At 55.9% G+C, this 26,031-nt stretch overlaps 1 protein-coding gene across 7 annotated transcripts; it reads left to right on the top strand.

Annotated features, from left to right (window-relative positions):
• Positions 1-93: 93 nt before the first annotated feature.
• SLC6A7 (solute carrier family 6 member 7) lies at positions 94-20,361 on the top strand. Of its 7 annotated transcripts, none has more exons than XM_082454183.1 (14): positions 94-295; positions 5,012-5,195; positions 6,888-7,019; positions 7,155-7,389; positions 9,066-9,204; positions 10,526-10,660; positions 11,574-11,677; positions 11,800-11,924; positions 12,615-12,727; positions 13,014-13,145; positions 13,638-13,737; positions 13,929-14,029; positions 14,610-14,777; positions 14,975-18,618. In XM_082454183.1, the coding sequence occupies exons 1-14, from the start codon at positions 263-265 to the stop codon at positions 15,164-15,166; spliced, it is 1,893 nt and encodes a 630-aa protein (XP_082310309.1). In that variant the 5' UTR covers positions 94-262; the 3' UTR covers positions 15,167-18,618. The 7 variants fall into 7 exon arrangements, with proteins under 7 accessions (XP_082310309.1, XP_082310312.1, XP_082310310.1 ...); XM_082454186.1 differs by having other exon boundaries at positions 95-295; positions 16,162-18,618; XM_082454184.1 differs by lacking the exon at positions 14,975-18,618 and adding an exon at positions 19,948-20,361 and having other exon boundaries at positions 97-295.
• Positions 20,362-26,031: the final 5,670 nt, after the last annotated feature.

The raw sequence follows: 26,031 nt of genomic DNA, 5'->3' as shown, positions 1-26,031 counted from the left end.
GTCAGCCCGTCTGTCTGTCTACGCGGGCGCAGCGGTGCTCCCCTCCCCAGCCTAGGGCGCTGCGCAGGGAGAGGCAGGGCGTTTGCAGCGCCCGGCAGCCGACGGACGGCAGCGCCTCCTCCCGCGGCTCCCCAGCCGGTGCTCAGGAGTCGCCGAGGCCAAGACGCGGCAGCCGGCTGGCGGTGAGATCTCTTGCTCCCTCGCTCGCTCTCTGCGCTCAGGGAAAGCCCAGCCGGGAAGCCCCAGAGACCCACCCTCCAAGATGAAGAAGCTCCAGGGAGCTCACCTCAGCAAGGTAGGGCACGAGGGCAGGGGCGCACCTGAGGGAGGGGTGCGGAGGCCCGCCCCCTCTCGAGCCCCCTGGGAGGGTGGGAGAGGGCACCTGCAACCGGCTCAGGGCTCCGGAGGAGGCCGGCAGAGCTGGATTGCAGGGAGGGGCGGGGTCACAGCCTGCATGGGGTGGAGGGTGGCCTTCCCCTTCCGGGGGTCCGGATGCAGTGTGATGGGGCCTGGGGTTCACTGGGTCAGGTCCTGCGAACAGGTGTCTCAAGCCACAGGAGGCACGAGGTAGGGGTGCTGGGGCCAGGCACCCGCCCTTCCCCAGTACCCGGGTCCAGTTCCCCCAGGGGCTGATGTGGGGTGGGTGGGAGATGTTAGAATAGCTGAGACAGCCTTGAGCAGGACTGGTCGCGGGTGGGGGCTTGGAGCAGGTCCTCATCCGTGCACTCTGCGCTGAAGCCAGCAGGGGGGCCCTGGTTTCCGGCCAGTGCTCCTGCCCTGCAGTGCCCACCACCTGCTCCCTCCCCACCCCCTTCGTTCTCCTGGCAGCTTTGGCTTCCCTGCTAAGACCCCAGGCTGCCCCTCAGCAGGGCACGAGGGAGGCAAAGGCAAGGAGGGAGGAAATGGGAGGCCCAAGGGCTATGGAGGTGGGGTGGAAGCTGGCATGAGAGAGAAGGCCAAGTCTATGTGTTCCTGGAGCCCTGGGCCCAGACCTCAGCCCCTCCCCACCTTGTCCTGTGGGATTGGACCTGCCAGCCAAGTCACATGTATGTGGAGAGGGAGAGTCTCAGGGGAAGTCTTCTAGCTTTTGGCTTAAAAGTACCAGTCTTAGCCAAGGAGTCAGAACGCCTGGGTACTGTTTCTACAGATGCCGCTTACCCTGTGACTTGGGGCAAGTCTGTTCTCTAACCTGGACCATTGCTGGTCCAGCCCCAGTGTGTAGCACCAAAGCAGGCCCCACAGTCCTGGGGGCGGGGGATACTGTGAACTCACAGCTGCTGGTGTGGTGGACGGTCCCCTCTCCCGCAAGACCCACCGCCACCATACACTCGTTCAAGCTCTCTGCCCTTGGGCAGCTGAGCGTGGAACCACTGTGATAAGTGGGTCCTTTTTGTTTCCCGACATAAGTGACTTGTTGGGGTCATTTGTGGGTCTTTTGGGTCTTCTTGAGTCCAGCCCCTGTTCTTTTCCATCCTACTCTCTCCTCCTTCCTCTGTCTTCTCACAAGAGCGCCCGCCCCTCACTGGCACAGGGCCACTCAATATGTAAATAGCCATGTTGTATGAAGCCTTAGCTCAAGTAATCCTCCAACAATTTTGGGCCCTAGGTCTTATTATCCCCAATTTATAGACAAGGAAACTGAGGGGTGCAGGTTACTGTTTTCCTGAAGGTGGGCTGAGCCACCTAGGGCCAGCAGGGTAGGGGTGGGACCCCTGGCCTCAGTGTCCCCTCCCTTGGTCTCCAGGAGAAGGGGGTCGGGGAGTGAGGAAGTGCCAGCTACAGCAGTGTTATTCAGAGGTGAGCACGGGACTGAGAGTCAGAGGTCTGAGTCCTGGCTTTGCTCGGCCCTTAACTTGCTGTTTGACCTTGGGCTCACCCCTTCTCCTCTGAAACTCACTTTCCTAATCTGCACAATGATGAAGTCAGACTCCAGATTCCTACTGTCTCTCTCATCCTGAAGGAGGTATGAAAGCCTTGGCTTGGAAAGTCGTACCTCTCCCAGCCCTGACACTGCTGGTGACCTACCTCTGTTGGCCCCTAAAAGAGGGGGTGTGGTCTGGCAAACTCAGATGTGTGTTCCTGTGTGACTCTGGGTGGAGAGTGGGGGGATCAGGGGTGGGAGCCTCACACCCAGGCAGAAGTGCGAAGCCACTCATCAAGCTTCCAACCCTGCCCCATTGATTTTGTCGCTTTTCTCTGTCTCTCAGTTAGTTCTGTCCTCTCTGTGCCAGCCTCCTGGGATTTACCGCATGGTGGGGTTGGAGGCTCCATGTGGGCTTTGGATTGGCTCAGCTTTGGAGGACCCCATCCCCTGTTCCTGGAGCAGGAGCAGGCTTCCCTCTGATTGGGGGAGGAGGGGACGGAAGAGCTGGCAGCATCCTGCTCTTGGAACTCTTGTCACCATGGAAACAGAGAGCCGGGACTGCTCTGTGAACATAGAAAGGGCAGCAACTTCCCAGGAGGGATCAGAGGAACCTCATTATCAGGGCCTCCTGCCAGCTGGCCTGAATGGGACTGGTGGGGGGGGGGGGGCGGTCACAGGGTGACAGGTCTGCCTCCCCACCCAATACTAGGGGCCACTGTCAACTGGCTGCTACCCCATCCCTCTTGGAGTTCACCTGGGAGGGAGTGGTTCCAGAGGGCTGATGCTCACCCAGCTGGAGAGGAAGACTTGGGGAAAGGGGCATCAGAGGGAAGGGGTGGGTTTCATACAGGTCTAGGAGCTGCTGCTATCCTCACCCCAGCATGTTTGAGATCACAGCTAAAGAACCACCAGCAACGTATTTGTTTCAACCCTTGGAGCCCAGTTACTTGAAAAGCAGCTTTTTCATGCTCTTCATCATTGTCAGCATCACCCATAATCATGCCAGGCTGCCCCCATCACCACTGCCCCTCTGCCCAATAGCCAGCTTCAGGCAGGATCACCACCATGGTTGTCACTATCACTGAGAGCCCAATGCTGTTACCACATTTCTGCCACCTGAGCCCGTTGCCCTAACCATGTCATTGCAGCCGTGTCATTGTCACCTCCAGTCCTGTGACACTCGGACTCTCCTTTCACATCCTCATCCCAGCAATGCTCATATGACAAATCCCCAGCAAGGTTTCCTCTGTCACCTGATTTGCGTGCAGACACCTACTTGCACTGGTGCCAGGAAGGGCAATTTTAGGGGATAAAACAAATCGGGTGGTAGCTATTTGCTGAGTCCCTGAGCTGGGATCTGATCTGGTCCTCGACCACTGTGGTGAAATCTCCTTGATGAATCTTGCCTCACAGATCATCAGAGCCAGACGACTATGAGCTAAAGATTATCTAGACTTGCATTTCTGCCAAGTATATCCCAACATCCTAGCTCCTTGAGACCCTTTTCTTAAGTAGAATTGGAGAATACTGTCTGTTCTAGTCCCTACTTGGAGAGTCACAGCGCATATTGGTCCATTAAAGGATCTGACAAGTCCTGCGGCAAAGAAACCTGTTTTACCTTGTGATAACCCAGCTTTCCCCAAACTTTTTTGATTGAAGAATCCTTTGTTCCACCAAACATCTACAAACATTTCAAGTGACGTGTTTTTGGAATTAGTGATCTATCCAATCCCTTCAGTGTCCATATGGGGAAACCAAGACTCAAAACAGTCTTTCCTAAAGTTGCACAGTGAATTGGTACAGACCTGGGATGAGAATCGTGGTCTCCTGATGCCCAGTCCAGTAGAATCACTGTTTCCCCACAGTTGTTCCTCAGCAGGAAGCAGGAGGGTCCTTTCTTCTCTCTGAAAACCATGAACATGATTTGATAATGGGCCTTCTTTGCAGCTCCATCCTCCTCTGCCACGGGGCATGGCTTTCAGAGGCAAGCAGAAAAGGTGTAGCTGCCCCTTTCTCCTGACCCATTCCTGGAGTCACTTCTGGGAACTGCTGTCTGAATTTTAGATAGTCATCCTGGTAACTTTGGGCTTCCTTCCCGGCCCTAAGCCTGGACAGCTCATGGACACACTAACTCATCTCTCGGGCCAGGGTTCCAAGCACCTGGAGGAAGGCCTCCATCGCCCAGCCCCAGCCTGAAGGGAGAATGCCCAGTGGACTTCCCTGCCCTCCTTAAATCACAGGAGGGGACCTTAGGGACAGCTGGTTCCCATTCCCCTCTGAGCATGCATCTTTCCTCCAGAGACAGGAAGATTACAACTTTCTGAGGCAGACTGGGGCTTCAGCAGCTTCTTCCTGCTTGTGAGCTAAAATTCACAGTCCTCAGTAGGCCTTCTTGAGCCACACAGCATAAATCTAAGCCCAGGGGAGCCCACATTCCCTCCATGCCCCGTCCTTTCTATGCTAAGGGGCCCCACTTCTTCCTCTTGTCCTCCTGTAACTGCCTTTCCTGAATACACTCCAATCTAGTCAGCTGCACATGCTCCAAACTGCCAGTGTCTTTCTTAAAATATGGTGCCCAGAATGGAGTAGCAGAACTCCAGCATTGGGTGGTTGAAGACCCGGGCTTCAGCATCAGGAAGCTCTGGGCCTGAGACCTAGTTCTCCCACTAGCCAGCCTTGTAAAAACTGTGGGTGTGCCATAATACCTCTTTGAGCCTCAGTTTCCCTTAGATGAGTACTTAGCTCATAGAGTTGTTCTGGGAATGAAATCAGGTGATGTGAGCAAAATGTTTAGTGCAGTGAGTGCATGGTAAGTGCTCACACATGGTAACTGTTATTAAGATCGTGTTCGTTGTCGTCATCAAAATAGGACCATCCCTTGATTGGACCTCTGTGTTAGCCAAACTAAGATCAAGGTGGCTTTCTTAGTGCCTGAGCCACCCTGCTAGTCTCAAAAGTTTGTAGTCCCCTGAAACCCCAAGGAGCTTCTGCCTATTAACCTGTCAGCCCAGGTGAGAGCAGTTGATTATCTGAACCAATAGAGTTCTTTGCACTTAGCCCTGTTTGATTCCATATTCTTATTTTGGGGGTCCCAGTTTAACCTGGCCTCACCTTCTCCCTCACCCCTTTGGTCTCTCTTACTGGCAGCCCATCATCCCAGACCTGCTGATGACCCCCAGTGACCAGGGCGATGTAGACCTGGACGTGGACTTTGCCGCAGACCGGGGGAACTGGACAGGCAAGCTGGACTTCCTGCTGTCCTGCATCGGCTACTGTGTAGGCCTGGGGAACGTCTGGCGTTTCCCCTATCGAGCCTACACCAACGGAGGAGGTATGGGCCTGATGCCTGCGTGAGGGGCATCTAGTCCAATGGGCCAAGGCTCAGGGTGGAGTGAGGTGTTAAGTGGCCTTGGCCACTGTCTCCTATGTGACCTTGGGCTGAATTAGTTGGAAGCGGTGACCTGGGGCTGGAAGGGGGAGCTCACCCTGCCGTGTCCCTTTTCCTCTCCCAGTCCCCTCCTTCCTGTCTCATCCCCAGCATGGATACTCGCTCGGGTCTCTCGACAGGCCCTGGCGCTTCCTGGGCCCTGAGTGATGGGCAGAGGGGGCTGCCTCTACTTCGTGATAAAGGGCCGTGTCTGCCTGTCAGTGATCACTGGGCTCTCACTCTTCTCCCCACCCTCCTCTCCCACCTCACCTCCTCCGGAGCCTCGCTCCCTCCATCAGTCATTCCTGCTCTTGAATCTTCAATCTAGCCTCCTCTCTTGTTCCTTCCATTCACGCTGCAAACACAGCATCTCTTCCATCTTAAACAGATTCTCTGTCCCTGCCTCTCCATCAAGTGGCTGTTCTAAGTCTCATTAACAATAGCTGGGGTTAGCACTCACCATCGGCCAGGCCCCAGGCTCGGTGCTCTCCAGGCCTGTCTCATTTAACCCTGATGACAACCACCTGGGTGGGCACCGTCTTGATGAGGCAGCAGTGCTTGGAGAGGCCAAGTTCCTTGCCCAAGGTCACACGATGGGGATCCAACATTCCACCCCAGGGCTACCGTCTCCAGAGCCAATGCGCTCCCACCAGCACTGTGTCTCCTCCCAACTCTACCAAACTCCTTAAAGAAGCGCATATTGGCAGAGTGACAGAAATCCAAGTAAAACTAGGTGAAGCAAGGACGAGATGAATTGGGATGACTGGGAAGTGTGGGACAAGTGCTGACCTCCAAAGCTCCAGGAACTCAGGGATGTCCATAGTTGTCTCTGTCCTCTCTCTCCCTGGTTCTGATGCTTCTTTCCTCTCTGTGTGCTGACCTCCTTTTTCCCTGGACCAGGCTTCCTCCTTACAGGTGGGTCGGGGGTGGCCACAGACAACTCTGGAATGACTTCCTTCCCAGCACTGCTCTCTCTGAATGAATTTATATAGAATTGCAGGGAAGGTATCTAATTGGCCTGCCTCGGGATGTGTGCCCAGGAAGGGGTGGGCAGGGGTTGGCTGGTGTGACTGGCAGCACTTCCAGAGCCATATGGTGGTGGGCAGTCCTGTAAAGGAGCTGGCTGCTGATATGAGAAGAAAAGGGGAAGGGATGCTGGGCACATGGGACCATAGGAGGCAGCCACAAGCATCTGAGGTGGCGCTGGGGAGAGGGGAGAGGCAGCAGACTGGAGCCACGTTCTGCAGGGCATTGATTTCTGTACTGAGGGGTTTGTACTTTCTCTGGCAGGGAATGCACTTATTCATTCACTCATTTGTTCATTCATTCACTCAATGTCTGCTCTGAGCCCAGTCCTGGCCTGGGCGCTGGGGCTACAGAGGTGAGTAAATCCCGCCCCCACCCCCGGCCCCTTGGCCCTCAGTGATCTCCTGGCATAAGAGAAGACAGTCCTGCAGTGCCCAGCCCTAATCCACGTGGGAAGTGGTGGTGCCTGCCAGTCAGGGGAGGGGCGGGGCGGGGCTAGAGCTGGGCTTTAGGGGGAGCCCACCCCCAGACCCTCCCCACCCTCCCTCCTCCTCCTCCTCCTCCTCGCAGGCGCCTTCCTTGTGCCCTACTTCCTCATGCTGGCCATCTGCGGCATCCCCCTCTTCTTCCTCGAGCTCTCTCTGGGCCAGTTCTCCAGCCTGGGGCCCCTGGCTGTCTGGAAAATCAGCCCCCTCTTCAAAGGTGAGGCTTCAGTGGAGTGCTCTGAGCCTGAGGGAGGCGGGGAGGTTCCCGCCACAACCTGTAGGCAGAGAGGGACGTGAAACCCAGGAAGGGGATGGCTTCCTTGGCCTGAAGGCCGCCCGCTCCCCCGCCCAGGTGCCGGCGCGGCCATGCTGCTCATCGTGGGCCTGGTGGCCATCTACTACAACATGATCATCGCCTACGTCCTCTTCTACCTCTTCGCCTCCCTCACCAGCAACCTGCCCTGGGAGCACTGTGGCAACTGGTGGAACACGGACCTCTGCCTCGAGCACAGAGGCTCCAAGGACGGCAACGGGGCCCTGCCCCTCAACCTCACCAGCACCGTCAGCCCCAGCGAGGAGTACTGGAGGTCAGGCCCCCGCCGGCCCAGCAGCGGTCAGGGAGGGACAGAGGGCAGGAGTGTGCCTGTGTCCCCAAGGGGCTCAGCATGCACCTCAAAGGCCAAGCTCAGGTGCTAGTGTTAGGCGGACTCTGGGTTCTAATCCCAGCTCTTCACCTGGCCAGCTGTGTGGCCCTGAACAATTTCTTTTGCTTCTGATGCTTTATCTTTGAAGTCGGTGTGCTAATAGTATTTGAAGGTTACTGTGAGGATTAAAGGAAAGAAAGCATATAAATTGTGCTGCCCAGCCTGGTGGATAGTGAGTGCTCAATAAGTGCTAGCTGATAGTAATGATGCTGATGATAACAGTAATCGTCAACTTTTGAAGCCTCAGTTTCCTCCTCTGCTCAAGGGGGTAATAAGAGTCCCTGCTTCAAAGGATGGTATCAGTATCAGTCAGTCAATCACTCATTCGTTCTTTCAATCTGTATTTATTGAGTACCGACTGTACTAGTGGGTAAGGCACTTAGAAGGGGCCATGATCATACAGGATCATCTCAGGTTAGTCTAACAGGAGAGAGAAGACTATAGGAGAGTAAGGGGTTGCTATGAGAATTATGCAGGTAATGCAGGTAAAACCCTTAACACAGTGCCAGGCACATTGTAAGCGCCTGTGAATGGTGGGTATCAAAAGGGCATCGTTGCCCATTGGCCTGTCCCAAAGTCCCACTTTATAGCTGAGAAAACAAGGCCCAGAGGCTTGCTCAGTACTTACTGGCAGAGGCAGTACTGGAACCAAGGCCTCCTGATCCCTGATCTTATTCTGGAACATTCCAGAGTAGCCTTGTTCCTAGGTGGGGACCATTGGTTGACCAGAGGACACAGACCAGATACCCCCAACCCTTTACCTGCAAAAGGCTGCTCTTAGGAATTTTCCCCCAAATGAGCCCCATGTCTTGAAATGTTTTAATCTCCAACCCTCACATATTACATGGTCCATCCGTTTATCCATTTAAAGTCCATCCAAAGTGTCTGCACCTGCTGAGGAGTATGTCTGACCAGTGGGGAAGGGCTTGGGTATGCAGCTAAAAGCCAAAGAACATGACATGGTCACTGGCAGCTGCCAGGGGTCTCCATGGCAACGCCGTGGCCCACTGCATCAGTTGCAGAGCAGGCAGGAAGCAGATTGTCACTCTCACAGGGCTGAAGGGAGTTGAGTGAGTGGAGGGACTTTACAGAGGGGATCCACATGGAAAGGTGAGGCACCAGCAAGAGGGACAGCCATACCACCCCTGAGGCAAGGAGGCAGTGTTACTGGAACCAGGGGAAATCTGAAGCCTTGGAGGAAGGGCTGCCCAACAAAAGCTGTGCTGTAGAAGAAGGCAGTCACAGCCAGACCCTCTGAGGACGTGCGTGCATGTATGCGTGTACATGTGTACACGTGTGTGCAAATACCCCAACCCATCATCCAGTCTCCTGCTGTTGACTCCCATTAGCCAGACCCAGATGGAAATTGAAGAGGAAGGCAGCCTGCGTGATGGGGTCTGTAGAGGCCCACCTCGTGGGTGCTGAGCTGGTCAGAGAAGGATGGAGAGGAATCAAATAGAAAAAAGCCAGGATAGTCTCGCAGGCTGGCCACAGCTTTACTCCATGTCTGTGGAGCATGGCAGGGTCACCAGAGGACATTCAGACCTTGTCTCCCACAGCCGCTACGTTCTCCACATCCAAGGCAGCCGGGGCATCGGAAGTCCTGGGCAGATCCGCTGGAACCTCTGCCTTTGCCTGCTGCTTGCCTGGGTCATCGTGTTCCTCTGTATCCTCAAGGGTGTGAAGTCCTCGGGCAAGGTGAAGCTGGGAGGCCCCGGAGGCTTGAGAGGCTGGGAAGGGTGAGGTCTTCCTGAGGAGGCAGGGTGTGGACTGAGCCTGAGAGGATGAATGGACTTCAACTGGGAAGAGGGGGTGGGAGAGTGCATTGAGACTGGGGGAGGGAGGCACTGCCTGAAGAAAGATGTGGAGGTGAGCCTGGACGGTGGCTAGGCTGGCTCACTAGACTAGAAACATGCCAAGAGTGGGACCTATCTGTTATTCAAGCTTCTTTCCTAACCTAGTGCTTGGCACTTTGAAGAACCTCAGCAAGTGTTCACTGAACGCTTGGAGGGTGGGTATGAGTGACGGCTCTTTGAAATGCAAGCACTAGAACCCAGTTGTCACACTCAATTGGAAAGTCTAGAGGGTCTGCTTCAGGCATGGCTGGATCTAGAGGTTCAGTTGGAGTTATCAGGAATGTCGTTCTCTTGGTGTCTCAGCAGTACTTTCCTCCAGATTGGCTTCCTTCTCAGGCTACATTTTTCACGAGGTTGCCGCTAGCAGCTCTAGGCTTACATCTTACCTGCTTAGTGTTCTCCCTTGCCCCAAGTTTCAAAAATCCTAGAATTGAGTCTCACTGGATACATAGGTCTTATACCCATCCCTGAACCAGTCACCGTGGGCAGGAGGGTGGAGTGCTCGGCTTGGCTGGGGCTGGGAATGGAGTCAGCACCAGGTGGGAAAGTCAGGTGACTGTTATCTGAAGAAGGCCAGCTAGATGCTGGGAAGAGAAAGCCGCAGACACCGGTTTTAGGTTATGAAGGGCAGGAAGGGCCATAAAGCTGTTTCAGAAGGACTTGGAAACCTTCTGAGTGGTTTACTCAATCATTTATAAATTAGAACTTGTCCCTCTGCAAAGTGCTGAGAGACGTTGTCCACGAGGAAGAGAACCACTAAAAGAAAGACTAGAAAGACAGCGTAGAGACCATTAGAAAGCCAGGAGAGGTTATCGTGGTGCAAGCCAAGGCGGCGAGGGGCTTGAGACTTGATGGTGTTTGCTGAGGGCAAGGCTGGAGGTTTGGGAACAGGCAGAGGCGCGGCAGAGGGGAGTTTGGGCGTGTCCAATGTCTGATGACCATGCAGGCTGGGTTTGCAGGGGGCCTGGACCAGGGTGCAGTGGAGCTGGAGAGAGTGGAAGGGTGGGAACAGCCTTGGACAGCAGTGATGTGTGGAGGGAGTGAGGGAAGGAGACAGAGCACGGTGGCTGGTCCCAGCTTGGGTTGGGCAGGTGAGTTGGTAAGGTGGGGATTTGTGAGAGGAGCAGAGGAGAGGGAAGGTCACCCCCCTTACTGTCTCTCAGGTGGTGTATTTCACGGCCACGTTCCCCTACCTCATCCTGCTTATGCTGCTGGTCCGTGGAGTCACCCTCCCAGGGGCCTGGAAGGGCATCCAGTTCTATCTCACCCCGCAGTTCCACCACCTGTTGTCTTCCAAGGTGAGGCCCTCAAAGCCTGCGTGCGGAGGGAGGAGTCAGGCTGGGGAGTGGAAAGAGGGCTCCCTGGGAAAAGAGGGGGTGGGGGAAAGGAGCTTCCACATGGTGAGCCCCCTGTACCAGGCGCTGTGCTTGGCACTTTCCTTGATTATTATTCACAATCCTATGCAGTAGACATTATTCTCTCATTTTACAGATGAAGAAGCTGAGGCGCAAAAGAGTTGGTGCTAAGCTTAAGGTCACATGACTAGGGAGTTGGCAGAGTTGGGATTTCCGCCCTGATCTGTCTGACTCCAAACCCCAAGGAGGGCATTAGTAATAATAATAGAGACAACAATGGTACTGACACCTAACGTTTCTTATTTGTTGATGGATGACTGTGCCTGACCCTGCTCTAGCACTTTGCATGTATGTAGTTACGTAATCCTTACCACCACCCTATGAGGGAGGTACTGTGCCTATCCCCTCAGTACAGACGAGGGCCCTGAGGCCTGGAGAGCAGATGTGGCCTGGCCAGGTTACACAGATAAAAAATGGTAGAGCTGGGATTCAAATTCAGGTCCCTCCAACTCTAGGGAGGAAGTAAAGGGGTTACAGGGGCTTATTGTCAGTATGCATCTACTGAAAATTTACACGAGGCACTACTTCCTTCAAAACCGGACCAAGCTTAGAGAGTATCTCCTAGATCCTGGATGGGGAAACTGAGGCCCGGAGAGGGGAAGGGATCTGCCCAGGTCCTGCAGTGTAAGTGTCGGAGCAGGGCTTGCTTCCTGCCGCTGTCGCTCGTGAGCCAGGCTCGTCACCACAGCGTCCCTGGACCTGTCGACCGGCTCTTGCCCCACCTCTTCCTCCTCTGGACACCATGGGGTGCCAGCCCCTTCTCTCTGCCCTCCATCTGCATCCTTTCCTGCCACAGGTGTGGATCGAAGCTGCTCTTCAGATCTTCTACTCCCTGGGTGTGGGCTTCGGGGGGCTCCTCACCTTTGCGTCCTACAACACGTTTCACCAGAACATCTATAGGTCAGGGCTGCCTCCCAGACCCCAGGGGCTGGAGTGGGGAGGAGAGTGGCTGGCTGGGGAGGGCCTCGTGGGTGAGGCCGTGGCCCGCTCACCCTGGCCTGTGCCTGGACTTCTCCCGGCAGAGACACCTTCATCGTCACCCTGGGCAACGCCATCACCAGCATCCTGGCTGGCTTTGCCATCTTCTCCGTGCTGGGCTACATGTCTCAGGAGCTGGGTGTGCCTGTGGACCAAGTAGCCAAAGCAGGTGAGCAGGCTGCCCAGCCCTGGTGGGTGGAGGGTGTGTCGGGGACAGCTGGGCTGGGCAAGTTAACATACGTGTGGCCCAGCAAGGTTGTGGATGGGTATGTCGTGTGCGTGTGCGTGCACACGAATGAATGTGTCTTAGCTGCTCTCTGGGTGTCCTAGAGCAAAGGGATGAGTGTACAAATGAGTGTGTGTCAACCTGTGTCTGGAGATAAGTGACTTTCTGTAGGAGATTGTCTTGTTTTGTCGCATCTTAGGAACTTGCCTTGCTTGTCCAGATGAGTCACAACCTGTGTGCAGATGGCTGTGCAAGTTCATTGAGGGTTTGAATGATGTGAATCAGTGTCTTGTGCCAATGGGAGTGTCTGAGTATGTGTGTTCGTGGAACTGTCTGTGCAAATGATTGTGTACAGAAGTGTATTCAAATGAGGTTTTCTATTTGGTCTTGTGTTTTCTCATGTACTCATTATTAATTCATTTATTTTATCAACCTGTGTTTATGGAGCACCGACAGTGTGCTGGCCTGTATCCTAAAAATTAAGAAAGTGTTGGAAGTGTGCAGTGAGTGTACATCTCTGGGTCTGGCTGAACCAAGTGTGCCCAAGTGGGTGTAAGCGACCATGTGCATTTGAGTACGGATGTGGGACCCCCGCGCTCCCCAGACTGCTGACCCCGTGTGCCCTTGGCCCAGGCCCTGGCCTGGCCTTTGTCGTCTATCCACAGGCCATGACCATGCTGCCTCTATCGCCCTTCTGGTCCTTCCTCTTCTTCTTCATGCTGCTGACTCTTGGCTTGGACAGCCAGGTGAGCTGCTCCACGCCAGTGGGGGTGCACCTTGTGGTGTGTGTCTGTGTCTCTGTGCGTGTGTATCTGTGTGTGATGTGTGTATCTATATGTGTGTCTGTGCGTGTGTGACTGTGTATCTGTGTATGTCTTCGTGTGATGTGTCTGTCATGTGTGTGATGTGTATCTGTGTGATGTGTCTGTGTATATCTATGTGTGTACCTGTGTGTGTCTGTGGGATGTGTATCTGTGTGTGTTTGTATGTGTGTGGTGGGACAGAACTCTGACCCCCCCTTCTCCCCCGCAGTTTGCCTTCCTGGAGACCATTGTGACAGCTGTTACAGATGAGTTCCCGTATTACCTGCGGCCCAAGAAGGCTGTGTTCTCAGGGCTCATCTGCGTGGCCATGTACCTGATGGGGCTGGTCCTCACCACGGATGTGAGTGGCGCTGCGGGGTGGGCGGGCAGCTGGTGGGCAAGGCTGGGGCAGACACCTGCGGCACCGTCTGCGGCCAGGCCAAGCACTCCCTGAGCTACCTGCTTCTTCCCCCTTGGGAGGAACCTAGTCCACCCCAGGCCCTCTTTCCCAAGGGGCAGCTTGGCCTATGACCCAGAGTCCTGACGTTGGAGTCTGAAAGACCTGGGTTCAAGCCTCGCTCCTGCATTTGCTAAGCGACCTCAGGACAAGTGGTTTCACCTCCCTGAGGCTGTTTTCCCACTGATAAAATGGGGTCTACATCTAGGCTTGTTGTGAGACTCAAATCAGATGATGTGTATAAAGGGCTCGGCAGGCAGACAGCAGTCACACTGTCATCATCTTGCCCTCCCCGCCGGTCTGGCTGCTTCCTGCTCACTTCCTGCCCGGGGAAGGGGTGGCATCAGGGAGAGAGGCTGGGATGAGGGGACCCCAGAGCTGCGACTTATGTTCCAGGGGGGCATGTACTGGCTGGTCCTTCTGGACGACTACAGCGCCAGCTTCGGGCTAATGGTGGTGGTGATCACCACGTGCCTCGCTGTCACCCGGGTGTATGGTGAGAGGGGCCATGGGAGGCGGAGTCAGGCTCCCCACCGTGGGAGAGTGGGAGTCTACCCTGGAGCCCCCCTGCACTGGGTTCCTGGTCCCGAGGGCCAGGGTTTCCGGTGGGGGCAGCTGGAGTGGAGGAGGGGCTGCTGGCGCCTGTGGGGCTGCGGGTGGGACCATTCTCCTCCCTCCCCTGTGCAGGCATCCAGAGGTTCTGCCGGGATATCCACATGATGCTGGGCTTCAAGCCGGGCCTCTACTTCAGGGCCTGCTGGTTGTTCCTGTCCCCGGCCACGCTCCTGGTAACCGGGGGTGGGAGGGAGGGCTGCTGGCTGGGGACTCAGGGCTGAGAGCAGGGCCCCTCTGGGCGTTCAGTCTGGTAGGACTGCCCTGGCCCACGGTGGACTTCTGTCGGGGCTGAGGGGTGGAGCGGGCACCGGGATCCTGGTCTACTCCCCTGCCCCTTGATGCCCCCAGCTTTTGTAGCTGTGATGAGCCTGGTCCTGCGTTTGGCTGGCAAAATGAGTAGGGCTTTCTCAGGCCTCAGAGCCTTAAGGCTGGGGTCAGAGCAGCTCAGGGATAGGCCGTCTCAGGAACTAGGGCGCCTCAGAGCTGGGCTGTCTCAGGTCTTGGCGTTGGGTCAGCTTGGGGCAGGGCTGTCTGAGGACTTGCAAAGGCTCCAAAGATGGACCATCTCAGGTTCTGGTACAGCTTAGGACTGGGATATCTCAGAAACTGGGTGGTTCTGGGCTGGGCTCTCTCAGGCCTTGGATGGCCCTGGGCTGAGCTATCTCAGGCTTTAAGATAGCTCAGACCTGGGCTATCCCGAGCCCTGGACCATGCCCGAGGCCCACTTTGATGCTGGGAGCCCCCCACCTGCAGGCCCTGCTGGTGTATAGCATCGTCAAGTACCAGCCCTCAGAATATGGCAGCTACCGCTTCCCAGCCTGGGCGGAGCTGCTGGGCATCCTGATGGGCCTGCTGTCCTGCCTCATGATCCCAGCCGGCATGCTGGTGGCTGTGCTTCGAGAGGAGGGCTCGCTCTGGGAGGTGAGTCTGCCCCACCCCTGCCTGCTCCCAGCCCCCCAACCTGTGGCCCTGCCCTGGGCCCAACCTCTAGAACAGAAAACACGTCTGCTCCAACACCTTTTCCAGGGCCTGCAGGATTCTTTTAACTGGGAAGAGCATTTTTTTCTAACCAATGGCCTGGGCTATGAATCAGCTCAGATCTGCTTGGTCTGTGGCAGGCTCTGGGGCCAGAGTCCTGTCCTGTGGCCCCTCCCACCACCCGGGGCCCCTGGCAAGGGAGGGGCACGATCCAAAGACCATGGATACTGGCCAGTGCCCACGTGTCTTGGGGGAACCTGAAAGGACAAGGGACTTATCCAAGGTCCCATGGTGAGTTGGGCAGGGGTCAGGACTTGAACTCGGGTCGCTAGCTTCCCTGTGGAACTCAGGGTCAGAGGCAACACTGAAGGACCCCAGGGGTGGGCTGTCACACTCCTCCGGTGACGGGGAGCCCTGCCCACGGCCAGGGTTTTGTGGAGAGACCCAGAAAGCATACAGAGTGCAAGCTGTTTGGTATGGGATTCTGCAGGCTCGGAAGCGGTGAATGGGGACCCTTTGTGGGCCAGTGGACATGCTGGGATGCCGTGCAGCTGCTGGAGATCCCACCCCTCTCTGAGCCTCAAGTGCCCTCTGCACACTGAGCCCTCCATTTCTTCTTTTTTTTTAAAATTTTTTAATTTAATGTATTTTTTTATAGAGCAGGTTTTTATTATTTATCTATTTTATACATATTAGTGTATATACGTCAATCCCAATCTCCCAGTTCATCCCACCACCCCCACCCCCACTTTCCCCCCTTGGTGTCCATACGTTTGTTCTCTACATCTGTGTCTGAGCCCTCCACTTCTGAGGCCGTGGGTGTGGAGTCCTCTGGTGGCAAGAGGCTGTCATAGTGAGCGGAGCTGAGTGAGCCTGCTAGGGCCCAGAGACCGCCTTGGGACACACACACACACCATCAGAGGTGTGCTGGAGCCCCTAGTACTGCTCCATGAGAGCTAATTGTTAAATATTCAGAAATACTGTGACCCAGTTGTTAAACCATTGAGAGCTTGAAATTGACAAGGGTGGGGATAAATTACAACAGTGAGATTGGCTACAAATCAGGGCTCCTGTGACCCTCCACCCGTCCCCAGCCTGCTAACCAGCTCACTACTGCCCACCCCCCTACCTCATACACCTCCACTGTTCCTTGGCTGTCCCTTGCCCCACCTTCCAGCTTCTGGAGGGAGGCTCAGAGCCCTTCCCTGGCAGAAGTGCGCTGTGGTCACGCTGCGCAGATCACAGGGGAGTCCTGGAGTCCAGCCACTGCTCTGTCTCCAACTGCTGTACGACTTGAGGCAAACCCCTTTCCTTTTCTGAACCTCAGGAGCCCCACCTGTGCTGCTAAAGGAAACTTGTCTCCTTGTTGAGAGCCAGGGTGTCTGCGAAGGGAAGGAGGAGGGCTCCAGCTCCCAGGAAGCTCATGGTTCCCAAGCCTTGCTTTGCCTCCCTCCTGTCCTGCTGCCCCCGCTGCCCACAGCCAGGCGGAGGGGACAGGTTGTTGAGGGATCAGTGAGCCCCACAGAGAAGTCATTGCCCCACTCAGGGGTGCCACCTTCAGAGACCAAGCTTCCCAGCACTGACACACTAGGATCGGAATCCTGGGTCTGCCACTTGCCAGCTTTGTGACCCTAAGCAAGTGAACGCACCTCTCTGAACCTTGCTTTCTCAGTCCTTAAAATGAGGACGGTGATCCTTACCTGTCAGGGGAGATACCGTGATCACAAAGGTGGTTCTGCAGTGCGCGGCTCATCCATTGCACTCTGATGTGCTGATGCCTGCGATTTCCCCAAACGTGGGAAACTCGACTGCAGAATTTGTAGTAGTGGGGGACTGCGTTTGTGCTTTCCCCTAAAAAAAAAAAAGAAAAAAGAAAAAAAATGAGTACAGTGATAACTGCCCATACAGTTGCTGTGAGAAGAAAAAAAGCTCATCAACGAAGTCAGTACTTTGACAGGCAGAAAAGCAGGGTATTTTTAAAGTTCAGGATGGGGTCAAGACTGCCTGGATTCAAATGCCACACCACCGCTTCCCACCGGTGTGACCTTGGCCAACTTAACTAATGTCTCTGAACCGTACTTTCAGACAGCATCTGTGTGTGGGGCGGTGGAGGTAATAATAATACCCCTCTCATAGGGATAGTGTAAGGATTAAATAAGTCCATACTTAGCACAGAGCTGGGACCCGGTGAGTGCTCAGTTCTAAGCTGCAGGGTTCTCACCTCAAAATCAGGGGTGATTTTGCCCTCAAGGCACCCTTGGCAATGTCTGGAGACATTTTTGATTGTCCTGAGAGGGTGGGGTTGGAGGGGGAATGCTACTGGCATCTAGAGGTCAGGGATCCTGCTACACAGGGTTCAATGGGCAGAACACCTCCTAGGCCACAATGTCAGTGGTGCTCTCAGGTTGGGAAACCTTGGTCTAGGCACTAGTGTGCAGCTGTAAACAAATCTAAGTCCTTAAACTCAGGGAGCTTGTATTTTAATGCGGGAGATGGACAATAAACAAACAAACACATGAAGGCAGTGGTAAGTGCAATACTTAAAAACAAAACAAAACCTAACAAAACCAGAGTACAGGAATAGAGAGTGATGGAGGACGGTGTTCTGGCCAGGGTCACCAGGGGAGACCTCTCTGAGGAGGTGACAGAGACCTGACGAAATCGCCAAGGTGATTGGTTTAGATGTCTAAGGGGAGAGCATTCCAGGGAGAAGGACAGTCAGTGCAAAGGCCCTGAGGCAGGAGGGGCTGGCACGTTTGAGGTCAGCGAGACTGGATCAGAGGGGGTGGAGAGAGAGTGGCGGGAGCCAAGATCACGAAGGTAGACAGGGGTCAGGACATGGCGGCCATGTGAGCACTTTGGATTTCGTTCCAAGTGAGATGACAAGCCTTTGGCAGGTTCCTGAGTGGTGGGATAACATTGCTGTCTATACATTTTAATGGGCATCACCGTGCTTTGAGTATAGAGCTGTGCTAGGCCCCATGCTAAGGGCATGGCACACATTATCTCCCTTGGAATGTACACCCAGTAGGCTCCACTTAATGTTGGTTGTCTCCCTTCATTGAAGAGTTTGGGGCTCTTCTCCCTGACAGGGCAGGCAGAGGGCTTTGGGAATTTGGTCTGAGGAAGACAGAACCTTAGAATGTCCAGGCTTAGTCATCACCTTAGCTCCCTCCTTCCATGGAAACTGGAGCTTGGAGAGGGAAAGGTCAGACATCTGAGTCAGACCGACCATGGCCACTCTGTCTCCATCTTCCCAGTGCATGGCTCTCTCCCCAAAGCTCCCAGCTCTTCAGGACTCAGCATTTAGGGGAGGGACCCAGAGTGGACTCCTGGACTGCCTGCCATGTAACCATAACAACAGCCACCATTTACTGGGCCTTACTCTGTTCCCAGCACCCTGCTGAGTGCTTCGCCCCAGTGCCTTCCTAACCACCCTTTGAAGGCATCATGATTCCCAAGTTACAGATGCTGGAAGCAGAGCTTAAATTCCGTGCCCAAAGGCCACCCAACTTGTGAGTGGCAGTGCAGAATTCTCCCCAGGCATGTGACTCACTCCCTTGGGGAAGTGACAGTGCCCCCGCCCTTTCCCCGGGTTGTTGCACAGACTAATCCAGGTGACGCGGTGTTTTGCCGGTGACCCTGGAAGCAGTCCCTGAGCCCTGGTTCTCAGCCCTGTGGTTGCTCTGCTGCAGCGGCTCCAGCAGGCCAGCCGGCCAGCCCTAGATTGGGGCCCGTCGCTGGAGGAGAACCGGACAGGCATGTACGTGGCCACGCTGGCCGGGAGCCAGTCCCCCAAGCCACTGATGGTGCACATGCGCAAGTACGGGGGCATCACCAGCTTCGAGAACACGGCCATCGAGGTGGACCGAGAGATTGCAGAGGAGGAGGAATCCATGATGTGAGATGGGAAGCAGGCAGACAGGAGGCCCTGCCGGCCCCCAAGGGTTGCCACGCACCCTCTGGGGTTCTGAGAGGCCTGAGGCTGCGGGAGGTTGCCATGGTGATGCCGGTCCCCAGAGCAAGACCCTCTTTGTGGCCTCTGCCTCTCCTAAAACCTCTGTCTACTCCCAACACACACACACACACACACACACACACACACACACACACACACACACATACACACTCAAAGCTGAGAATGAGCCAGCTCAGCCCTTACTTCACAGATGGACAGACTGAGGCCCAAGGTCACACGACAGAAGGGACTGGACCCCAGGCCTCCTGACCAGCCAGCTCCCTTTCTCATGTGGCAACTGGCACCACCCTCTCATCTCCGTTCAGGGCCCAGTCCCTTCTCTTCTCTTGGGGAGCCTGCCCCATACACTTAAACGAATCAGAATCTTGAGCTGGGCAGGGACACTCAGGTTGTCTCGAGGCCCATGAGGCCCCGGGCATCAAGGGTTATCAAGTCAAGTGGGAGAAAGATCCCTGTGGGTTCACGTGTGCAGGCCAGGTTTCCTGAAGGAGGTGGGACCTGAGGGCCCTGGAGGATGGGCAAGTTTGGAGAGAGAGAGAGGAAGAGGACGGCAGGGTGGGGAGGGCCTCTGGCCAAGGCGTTGATCCAGCCAAGGTGTGGAGGTCAGAATATAGCCCCCTTCTCCTCCCCTGGGACCAGGAGGCGGCCTGGGGAGAGACCAAGGGTGAGTGAGCGAGGAGAGCGGGAGAGTGGTGGGAGAAGCAGGTGTTACCAGGTTACAAAAGGATTCAAGTGGGAATGAAGATTGATGGGGAGGGGGAGCCAGGGACGTGGGCGGGCAGGGGATTTGCATGATCATGTGCTTTAGATAGAATATCCTTCTGGCTCAGTGTGCAAGGTGGAATAGAGGGGACAGGGTAGAGGCGGGAAGCCTGCAGAGGACAGAGCAGAGGGGCTACTGCCTGAGCTTGGGTATTAGGAGGGTGGAGGGAGGGAAAGAAGGAGGACCCCACAACTTCCCTCTCTGGACCCCATGCCCTCTAGTGTGGGGAGCCCTGTGCATGATTAGAACCGGGGAAGGGAGGGAGGTGCCTGACCTGCACTGTGGAGGTGGGAACGAGGGGTCATAGTCAGGACCCAGGGCCCCTCTCTTCCCTCCTCCCTTGTCCTGGTGGCCCTCACTGTTTCCTCCAGCTCCAGGCACTGCTGGGGAATTGGCCTTGGCTGTGGACGACCAGGCCACTAAGAGACTCGGAGGTGGTCCACACATATGGCTGTCTGGTCCCAGCGCTGCCCACTCTGCTTCAGCACGCGGGTCCCTGGGCATGGACACGAGAGTGGAGGCAGAGAGCAGAGGGCAGGTGACACCCCAGGCCTGTAGCCAGAGACCTTGGCATCTTCAATCCCCAGGCTTGGGAGGGGCTGCCCTGGGGTCCCTCCTTCCCTGAGAGATGAGGGTGGGGTGGGAAAACGACTGATCAGGTCCCCTGCACATGGCATCCTCCAGTGGGGCAGGGTGGCCTGGTGCAGCTGTGCCAGCCCCTGTGCCCTCTCTGCTGGTGTTTCCCCAACCCATCTGTGTTCTGTTAATAAACGCCAATGAAGTCATCTTTCTTACCCTGTCTCCTTACTGCTGAGAGCCACGAGGTGGGCAGCACAGAACTTTCTGGTTCCCATCGGACAGATAAGGGAACTGAGGCTCAGCTGTCTCCTTTCCTGGCCCACCTGGCTTCTGACCCTAGCTTTGCCATTTCTCCGTGGCAGTGGTCGGTGGGTGGGGCTTAGAAAGGATGATGAAGATGAGGAAGGCCCTTAAAGACCACCTAGTCTCCCATTATACATATGGACAAACCGAGGCCCACCGAGGGGAAGAGACTTGCTCAAGGTTACCCAGCAGAGACAGGCAGAGCTGGGGACAAACCAGGGCCCGTCAGCCATCTCCTTTCCCTGGCCAGCTGCCCTCCTTCCCTCCCCAGCTCTTTCCCAGCCTTACCTGCAGTTGCAGTTGGAGCTCCAAGAGTAGAATTGGGAGGAGCCAAGACTTTCCCAGGCCAGAAGAATTTCCTGGTTCTACCCACCCCCACCTGGCAGGACCTTGCCAATATAAAAGGGCCCCAGTGTCTTTCAAATGCGAGGCCCAGGTGTTTGCAAAGGCTTTGAATGGGGGTGGAGAGGAAGGGCTGCTGCATATTTCGGATATTAATAAATTTCCCCTAACAAAGGGCCAGGACCCCCTCCTGCCCCCCCCCCTTTGTTTGGGGCTCTAGGTGGGGGAAGAGAGATGGGTTTGCTAATTTGCAGAGGATGCAGGAATGGCCTTCACAATTCAGAATGCTTCTTCCCACACCCCGGGGGCGGGCTCCAGCCTTGCTCACAAAGCCCCTGGCGCCTGGCCCTCTCAGCACCCCCAGAGCCACCTCTGGCCCGGAAGGAGGCGCTCTCCGGGCTTGCTCTAGGACTGAGCCTGAGCTCTAGGATTGAGCGTGGCTTGTGAGTACTCTTCACCCAGCCTCTTGGCTGTAGCCCTGCATCTTGGAAGTCAGGAGTGGAGGATCCTAGGAGTCTAGGCTTTTCTTTTCCCAGATTCCGAGTCTGCAATTGGCGGATTCTAGGCATCTACGGACTCCACCAGCTTCAGCTCCTCCAGCCTCACCTCCCTTGCCCTGCTTCCTCCTGCCTCCACTCCCCCTGCTCACCGCCCTGCGGTTCCTGGACTGTCCTCCCTGGCCCAGTCTTCCAGTCTGTCCTGCTTTTCCCATTTCCGCTGCTCCGACAGCCTTTCCAGCTGCCCCATGCTTCTGCTTCTTCTGCTGCCCATGCCATCTCCCTACTGCTCCCATCCTGATCCCCATATTGACTTAAGGTCTCCCTGCCTCATACCAGATGCCAGCCAGGCCCCGACTGCAGTGGGAGCTGATTAAGGACCAGGGACCCACAGCTGGAGGCAACCCTGAGAGCATAGTACGCATCGGACAGGAGACATCAGCCCTGTCTGGAGTAGAACCCCAGCCTGGAATCCTAGAATGTCCCAGCAGGTGCCAAACCCAAGTGCCTACAGGGCCAGGCAGGGAACCCCGGCGAGCAAAGCTGTGGGTGTAAGTGGGAGAGTAAGTGGCAACTGACCCTTAGTGAGTGTTGGAGAGACAAAAGGGCCTGGTGGGGACTGTGATGAACTGGAGAAGGCATGATGCCTCCCTTAAGGGGGAGCTACCCCTCAGAAGTGTGGGCCCAGGTCTCCAGATATCCTGGCTTTTTAAGAGAAGAGGGAAATCTGGATTTTCATGAGACATTTCCCATTTTTAAATGTGGGAAACTGATTCAGAAAGTGTAAAAGAGCATTTAGGGCCTCCTGTCGGCCTCTCAGTGCAGGCCGACGGCTCAGCAGAATTAGGGGCTTAGCAGTCAGAGAGGCAGGGCTTGCCTGGGGATCCACGGTGAGAGTGGCCTAGAGCTGAAGCCAGGCCCAGGGCTCCCCAGCCCTGCTCAGCGCTCTACTTCCTGTCTTCGCTAATCTCTGTGTCCATGGACCCCTGACCCTGGGAGGCTGATGGGGGGCCCCGGGAGGCAATGGATGTGCCTGGCTGGGGTGTGATGGAGGGGTGACCTGGGGCCCTTCATTCCTGTTCTGGGAGTCATTAGAGACCGAGAGGCACTGAGATGGGGCCGTGGACCATCTGCCGTGACTTCCAGCCTATGATCTGTGAGAGCAAATGGGGGTGGGGGTGGGGCAGAGAGAGAGGCCACACCATTAAGGCAGCCATATTCCCAAGGTCAAGTTAGGGTCAACAGATAACACCGGGGGTCCCGCTGGTTATCTTGGTGTTTGGTCCTCAGTAGGCCCTGCCCCCTCCACCGCCCCTGCCAAGATCATCTCCGCATGGTTCCCTGAATAGGCCCAGGTTCCCTGACCCAGTGCCTTCTCCATCTACCCACTGGAATCCTGTCCATCCTTTCAGGTCCCACCTCCATACAGTCTTTATCACCCCCAGGTATGGACTCCTGGGGTCTTCAGGGGGGCTGGCTCAGCCCTACATCTGGTGAGCCCTGGCAACCCAGCCCTGCCCAGCCCAGCCTGCACAGAGCACTCACGGTCTTCTGAGACAACCCATTTAATTTCCGTGCAGTGAAGACCCTTACATCACGCTCCTTGGACCCCAGAGTGCTTGGGGCAGCAGTGGGGCACCAGGGGGGGCGGGTGTGCTGCTCAGCCACACAGACCTGGGGTCATTCCCTGCTCTGCCCCTCCTGGCTGTGTGGCCTTGGGGACCCACAGTGCCAGTTCACAGCTTTGCACAATGGATGCAGCGTCAATCTAAAAGCAGTTTCTTGGTGGCTCTGGGGACAGCGAGCGAAGAGTTAAGACAGTCCCAGCCCCTCCGAATTCCACGTGACCCGGGTTGCAGAGCCTCCGGGTCTGCGGTGGACATTGTTCTCCAGACTCATTTTTTGCTAGTGGCTCATGGAAAGTTTGGCTCCTTGAGCTCCAGGCCACTCCCTCTGGGGCCTGAGGCCTCGCTGACGCTGGTCTTGCCCTGGAAGGGCAACCAGGGGCGCCTCCCACCCGCAGAGCCTTGGTCAGCACCCCTATTGCATGTCCGCCTGACTTCCTGCTGCCTGACCTTCTCCCCCAGGACACAGCAGCAGCCCGCCCCCTCTGGCCACATGGAGGCCTCCTCCCAGCGCCCCCATCCAGGATCACTTTTCATTTGGGGGAAAAAAGTCTTTTCCCACTAAAGCCCACAGCATCTGTGAGCTGTATCCCTTCGAGTATTGGAGTGGGTAGCAGCCCAGGAGGACTTGGACATCCACTGGTCAGAGCCCAATCTCGACTCCATTGCTCACTGGCTGTGTGACCAGCGAATCTACTGCCCTTCTCTGAACCCAGGTGTCCTCAGATGTCAAATGGGGAGAATAACTTTCCCCTGGCAGGGGATTATATGAGGTAATATAGCTGCTTGATGCATATTAAAAAAAAAAAAAAAAAAGGGCTTCCCTGGTGGCGTAGTGGTTAAGAATCCGCCTGCCAAGGCAGGGGACACGGGTTCGAGCCCTGGTCCGGGAAGATCCCACATGCCGCAGAGCAACTAAGCCCGTGCACCACAACTACTGAGCCTGCGCTCTAGAGCCCGCAAGCCACAACTACTGAGCCCACGTGCTGCAACTACTGAAGCCCGTGCGCCTAGAGCCGGTGCTCCGCACCAAGAGAAGCCACCGCAATAAGAAGCCCACACACCGCAATGAAGAGTAGCCCCCGCTCGCCGCAACTAGAGAAAGCCCGTGTGCAGCAACAAAGACCCAAACACCCAACACAGTTAAATAAATAACTTTAAAAAAAGATCAGAATGCTTAACCTAAAATGTGGCATGTAGAAATTCTCCAGGTGTCATGGTTCTCAAGAGCCTGCTCTCCCTTGTACAAATAAAGAAACAGGCCTAGCTCGCTCCTCCAACCAACCAACCCGGGGGAAGGAGGGTGGGGGTGGTGTGCTTGGAGCCAGAGACGGCCAAGATGGAGCCCACGGCTTGCACCTTCCAGCTCCATGGCAAGTGCCTTGGAGGCTAGACCAGCGTCCCCATAAGTAAGATGAATGGGTTGGACAGGAACCGTGTTGTGCCCCACAGAGGTGGCTGGAGGGAGAGCCGTGGGCAGAGGGGAGCTCTGTGCCCCTGCCTGCCCAATTCAGGCTTTTGCCAGTGACCATGCCGTGGAGAGCTACAGGGGGAGCACCACCTCTTTGGAGCCAGATTCAGGGCTTGTCCCCTGTTGCAGGATGGAGTTATGAGTAGGAGCCCTGATGGTTTCTGCAGTGAGCTGGGATGCCCTGCCAAACCAGTCAGAGGCGGAGGATGCTGGGTGGGGCTGGGGGGAGTGGGACAGGAATAAAATCCTCTGGGCCAAAAGCCTTGCTTTGACCTTGATTCTGCTGACCCAGGGTCAGGGTATCAGAGAGTTTGGGGGCTTGTGGTGACGGGAGTCAGAGGCAGGGGAGGGGCCGATGGTCAATATTGATCTAGCTGAGTCAGGGGAGCAGGATGGGGAAGCGGGAAGGCTGGGGTGGGGCCTGCCGATAACTGGATCTTCCAGCTGCCAGTGTGACTGTGGGAACCAGGGAATGGGGTGATCAACACAGAATTCCCAAACTGGGTCCTTGCTAAGACTACAGCCGCCTGGAGCCCTGCCCAGTCCAGCATTTCCTAATCCCTGCGGGTGGAGCCTGAAATATCTGTATTTTTAGCAAACTTCCTGGGTGATTCTGAGCAGCCAGCCGAGTTCCCATATACATTTGGGGCCCACGGGTTCACCCCTGTTGCTGTAATGATGAGGAAACTGAGGTCCAGAGAGGGAAAGTAACACACCCAAGGTCACACCGGGAGAGAATGATGATAATCCCCCCCTTCTTCTTGCGGGAAGAGATAGTCCACTTCTAGATAACTCCGTTCACCATCTGCTGTGGCCCAAGGCCCTGGAAGGGATGGCCGCCCAGAGGGAAGTGGCCTCTGAGACCTTTGCGGGCCCAGGTGGAGAAGGGAGGGTGGGGCTCATCCCAGGAGGAAGGACAAGGAGGGGGGCCATTCCCACAGGACTGGACCTGCCCCACCTTGCCCTCTGCAAACACTCCCAGGACCTGCTGGGGGATGTTCCCTAAAAGATATACTATGGCCCTGGTCTGAGAAAGGCCATTTCCATTGCTGGGGACCCACCCATGTCCTGGAAAGGCACACCTCCAGCACGGTAGGTTCGGGGCACTCTCAGCCTTCTGACACCTCTGGCCCCCTTCTCCCCCAACCCCTACCTGACCCACCGTTCTGGGCTCTCAGCCTGGCTCTTGCCTGCATTCTTCCCCCACATCTCAATATGCTGAGCAACCACACAAATCCTCTCCAGAACCCCCAGTCACTGCCATGCCCCTCCTGCTCCTTCTTCTAGCTCCCACAACCTTCACACCAGGGCCAGCCCTCATCCCAGCCCACCCGGAATGCTGGTTCTCACTTTCTCGGGTGGCATCAGGGATTCCTGGGGACAGGAGACAAGCTAGTTCATCTCTGGGTGCCCCTCAGAGCCCAGCCTGTCTGCCGCATGCCCTAGCAGGTGTTCGGAGTGGTTCCGATTCTGAGTCTCACCTCCCTCCCTCCCTGGGCCATTTTGGACAAGTGCTGCCTTAACTTTCTGCACCACCGTCCCCTTGTTCGTGGAATGAAGAGAATAGTAGTGCCCAGGAGGGGGGTGAACTGAAAGTTGTGAGAGCACATATAAAGGAGGTCAGGTGTGCACACATTC

Source organism: Balaenoptera physalus (genome assembly GCF_965194825.1).
Source record: "Balaenoptera physalus genome assembly, chromosome: 3".
NCBI lineage: Eukaryota > Metazoa > Chordata > Mammalia > Artiodactyla > Balaenopteridae > Balaenoptera > Balaenoptera physalus.
Note: the sequence above shows the minus strand (reverse complement) of the source record. Positions and strands in the feature narration are given on the sequence as shown.

Coding starts and splice junctions, on each gene's coding strand:
- SLC6A7 (XM_082454182.1), top strand. CDS start 263: ATGAAGAAGCTCCAGGGAGCTCACCTCAGCAAG. Junction 12,728..13,013: donor CTCTTGGCTTGGACAGCCAG/GTGAGCTGCTCC, acceptor TCTCCCCCGCAG/TTTGCCTTCCTGGAGACCAT. Junction 13,146..13,637: donor GGCTGGTCCTCACCACGGAT/GTGAGTGGCGCT, acceptor CTTATGTTCCAG/GGGGGCATGTACTGGCTGGT.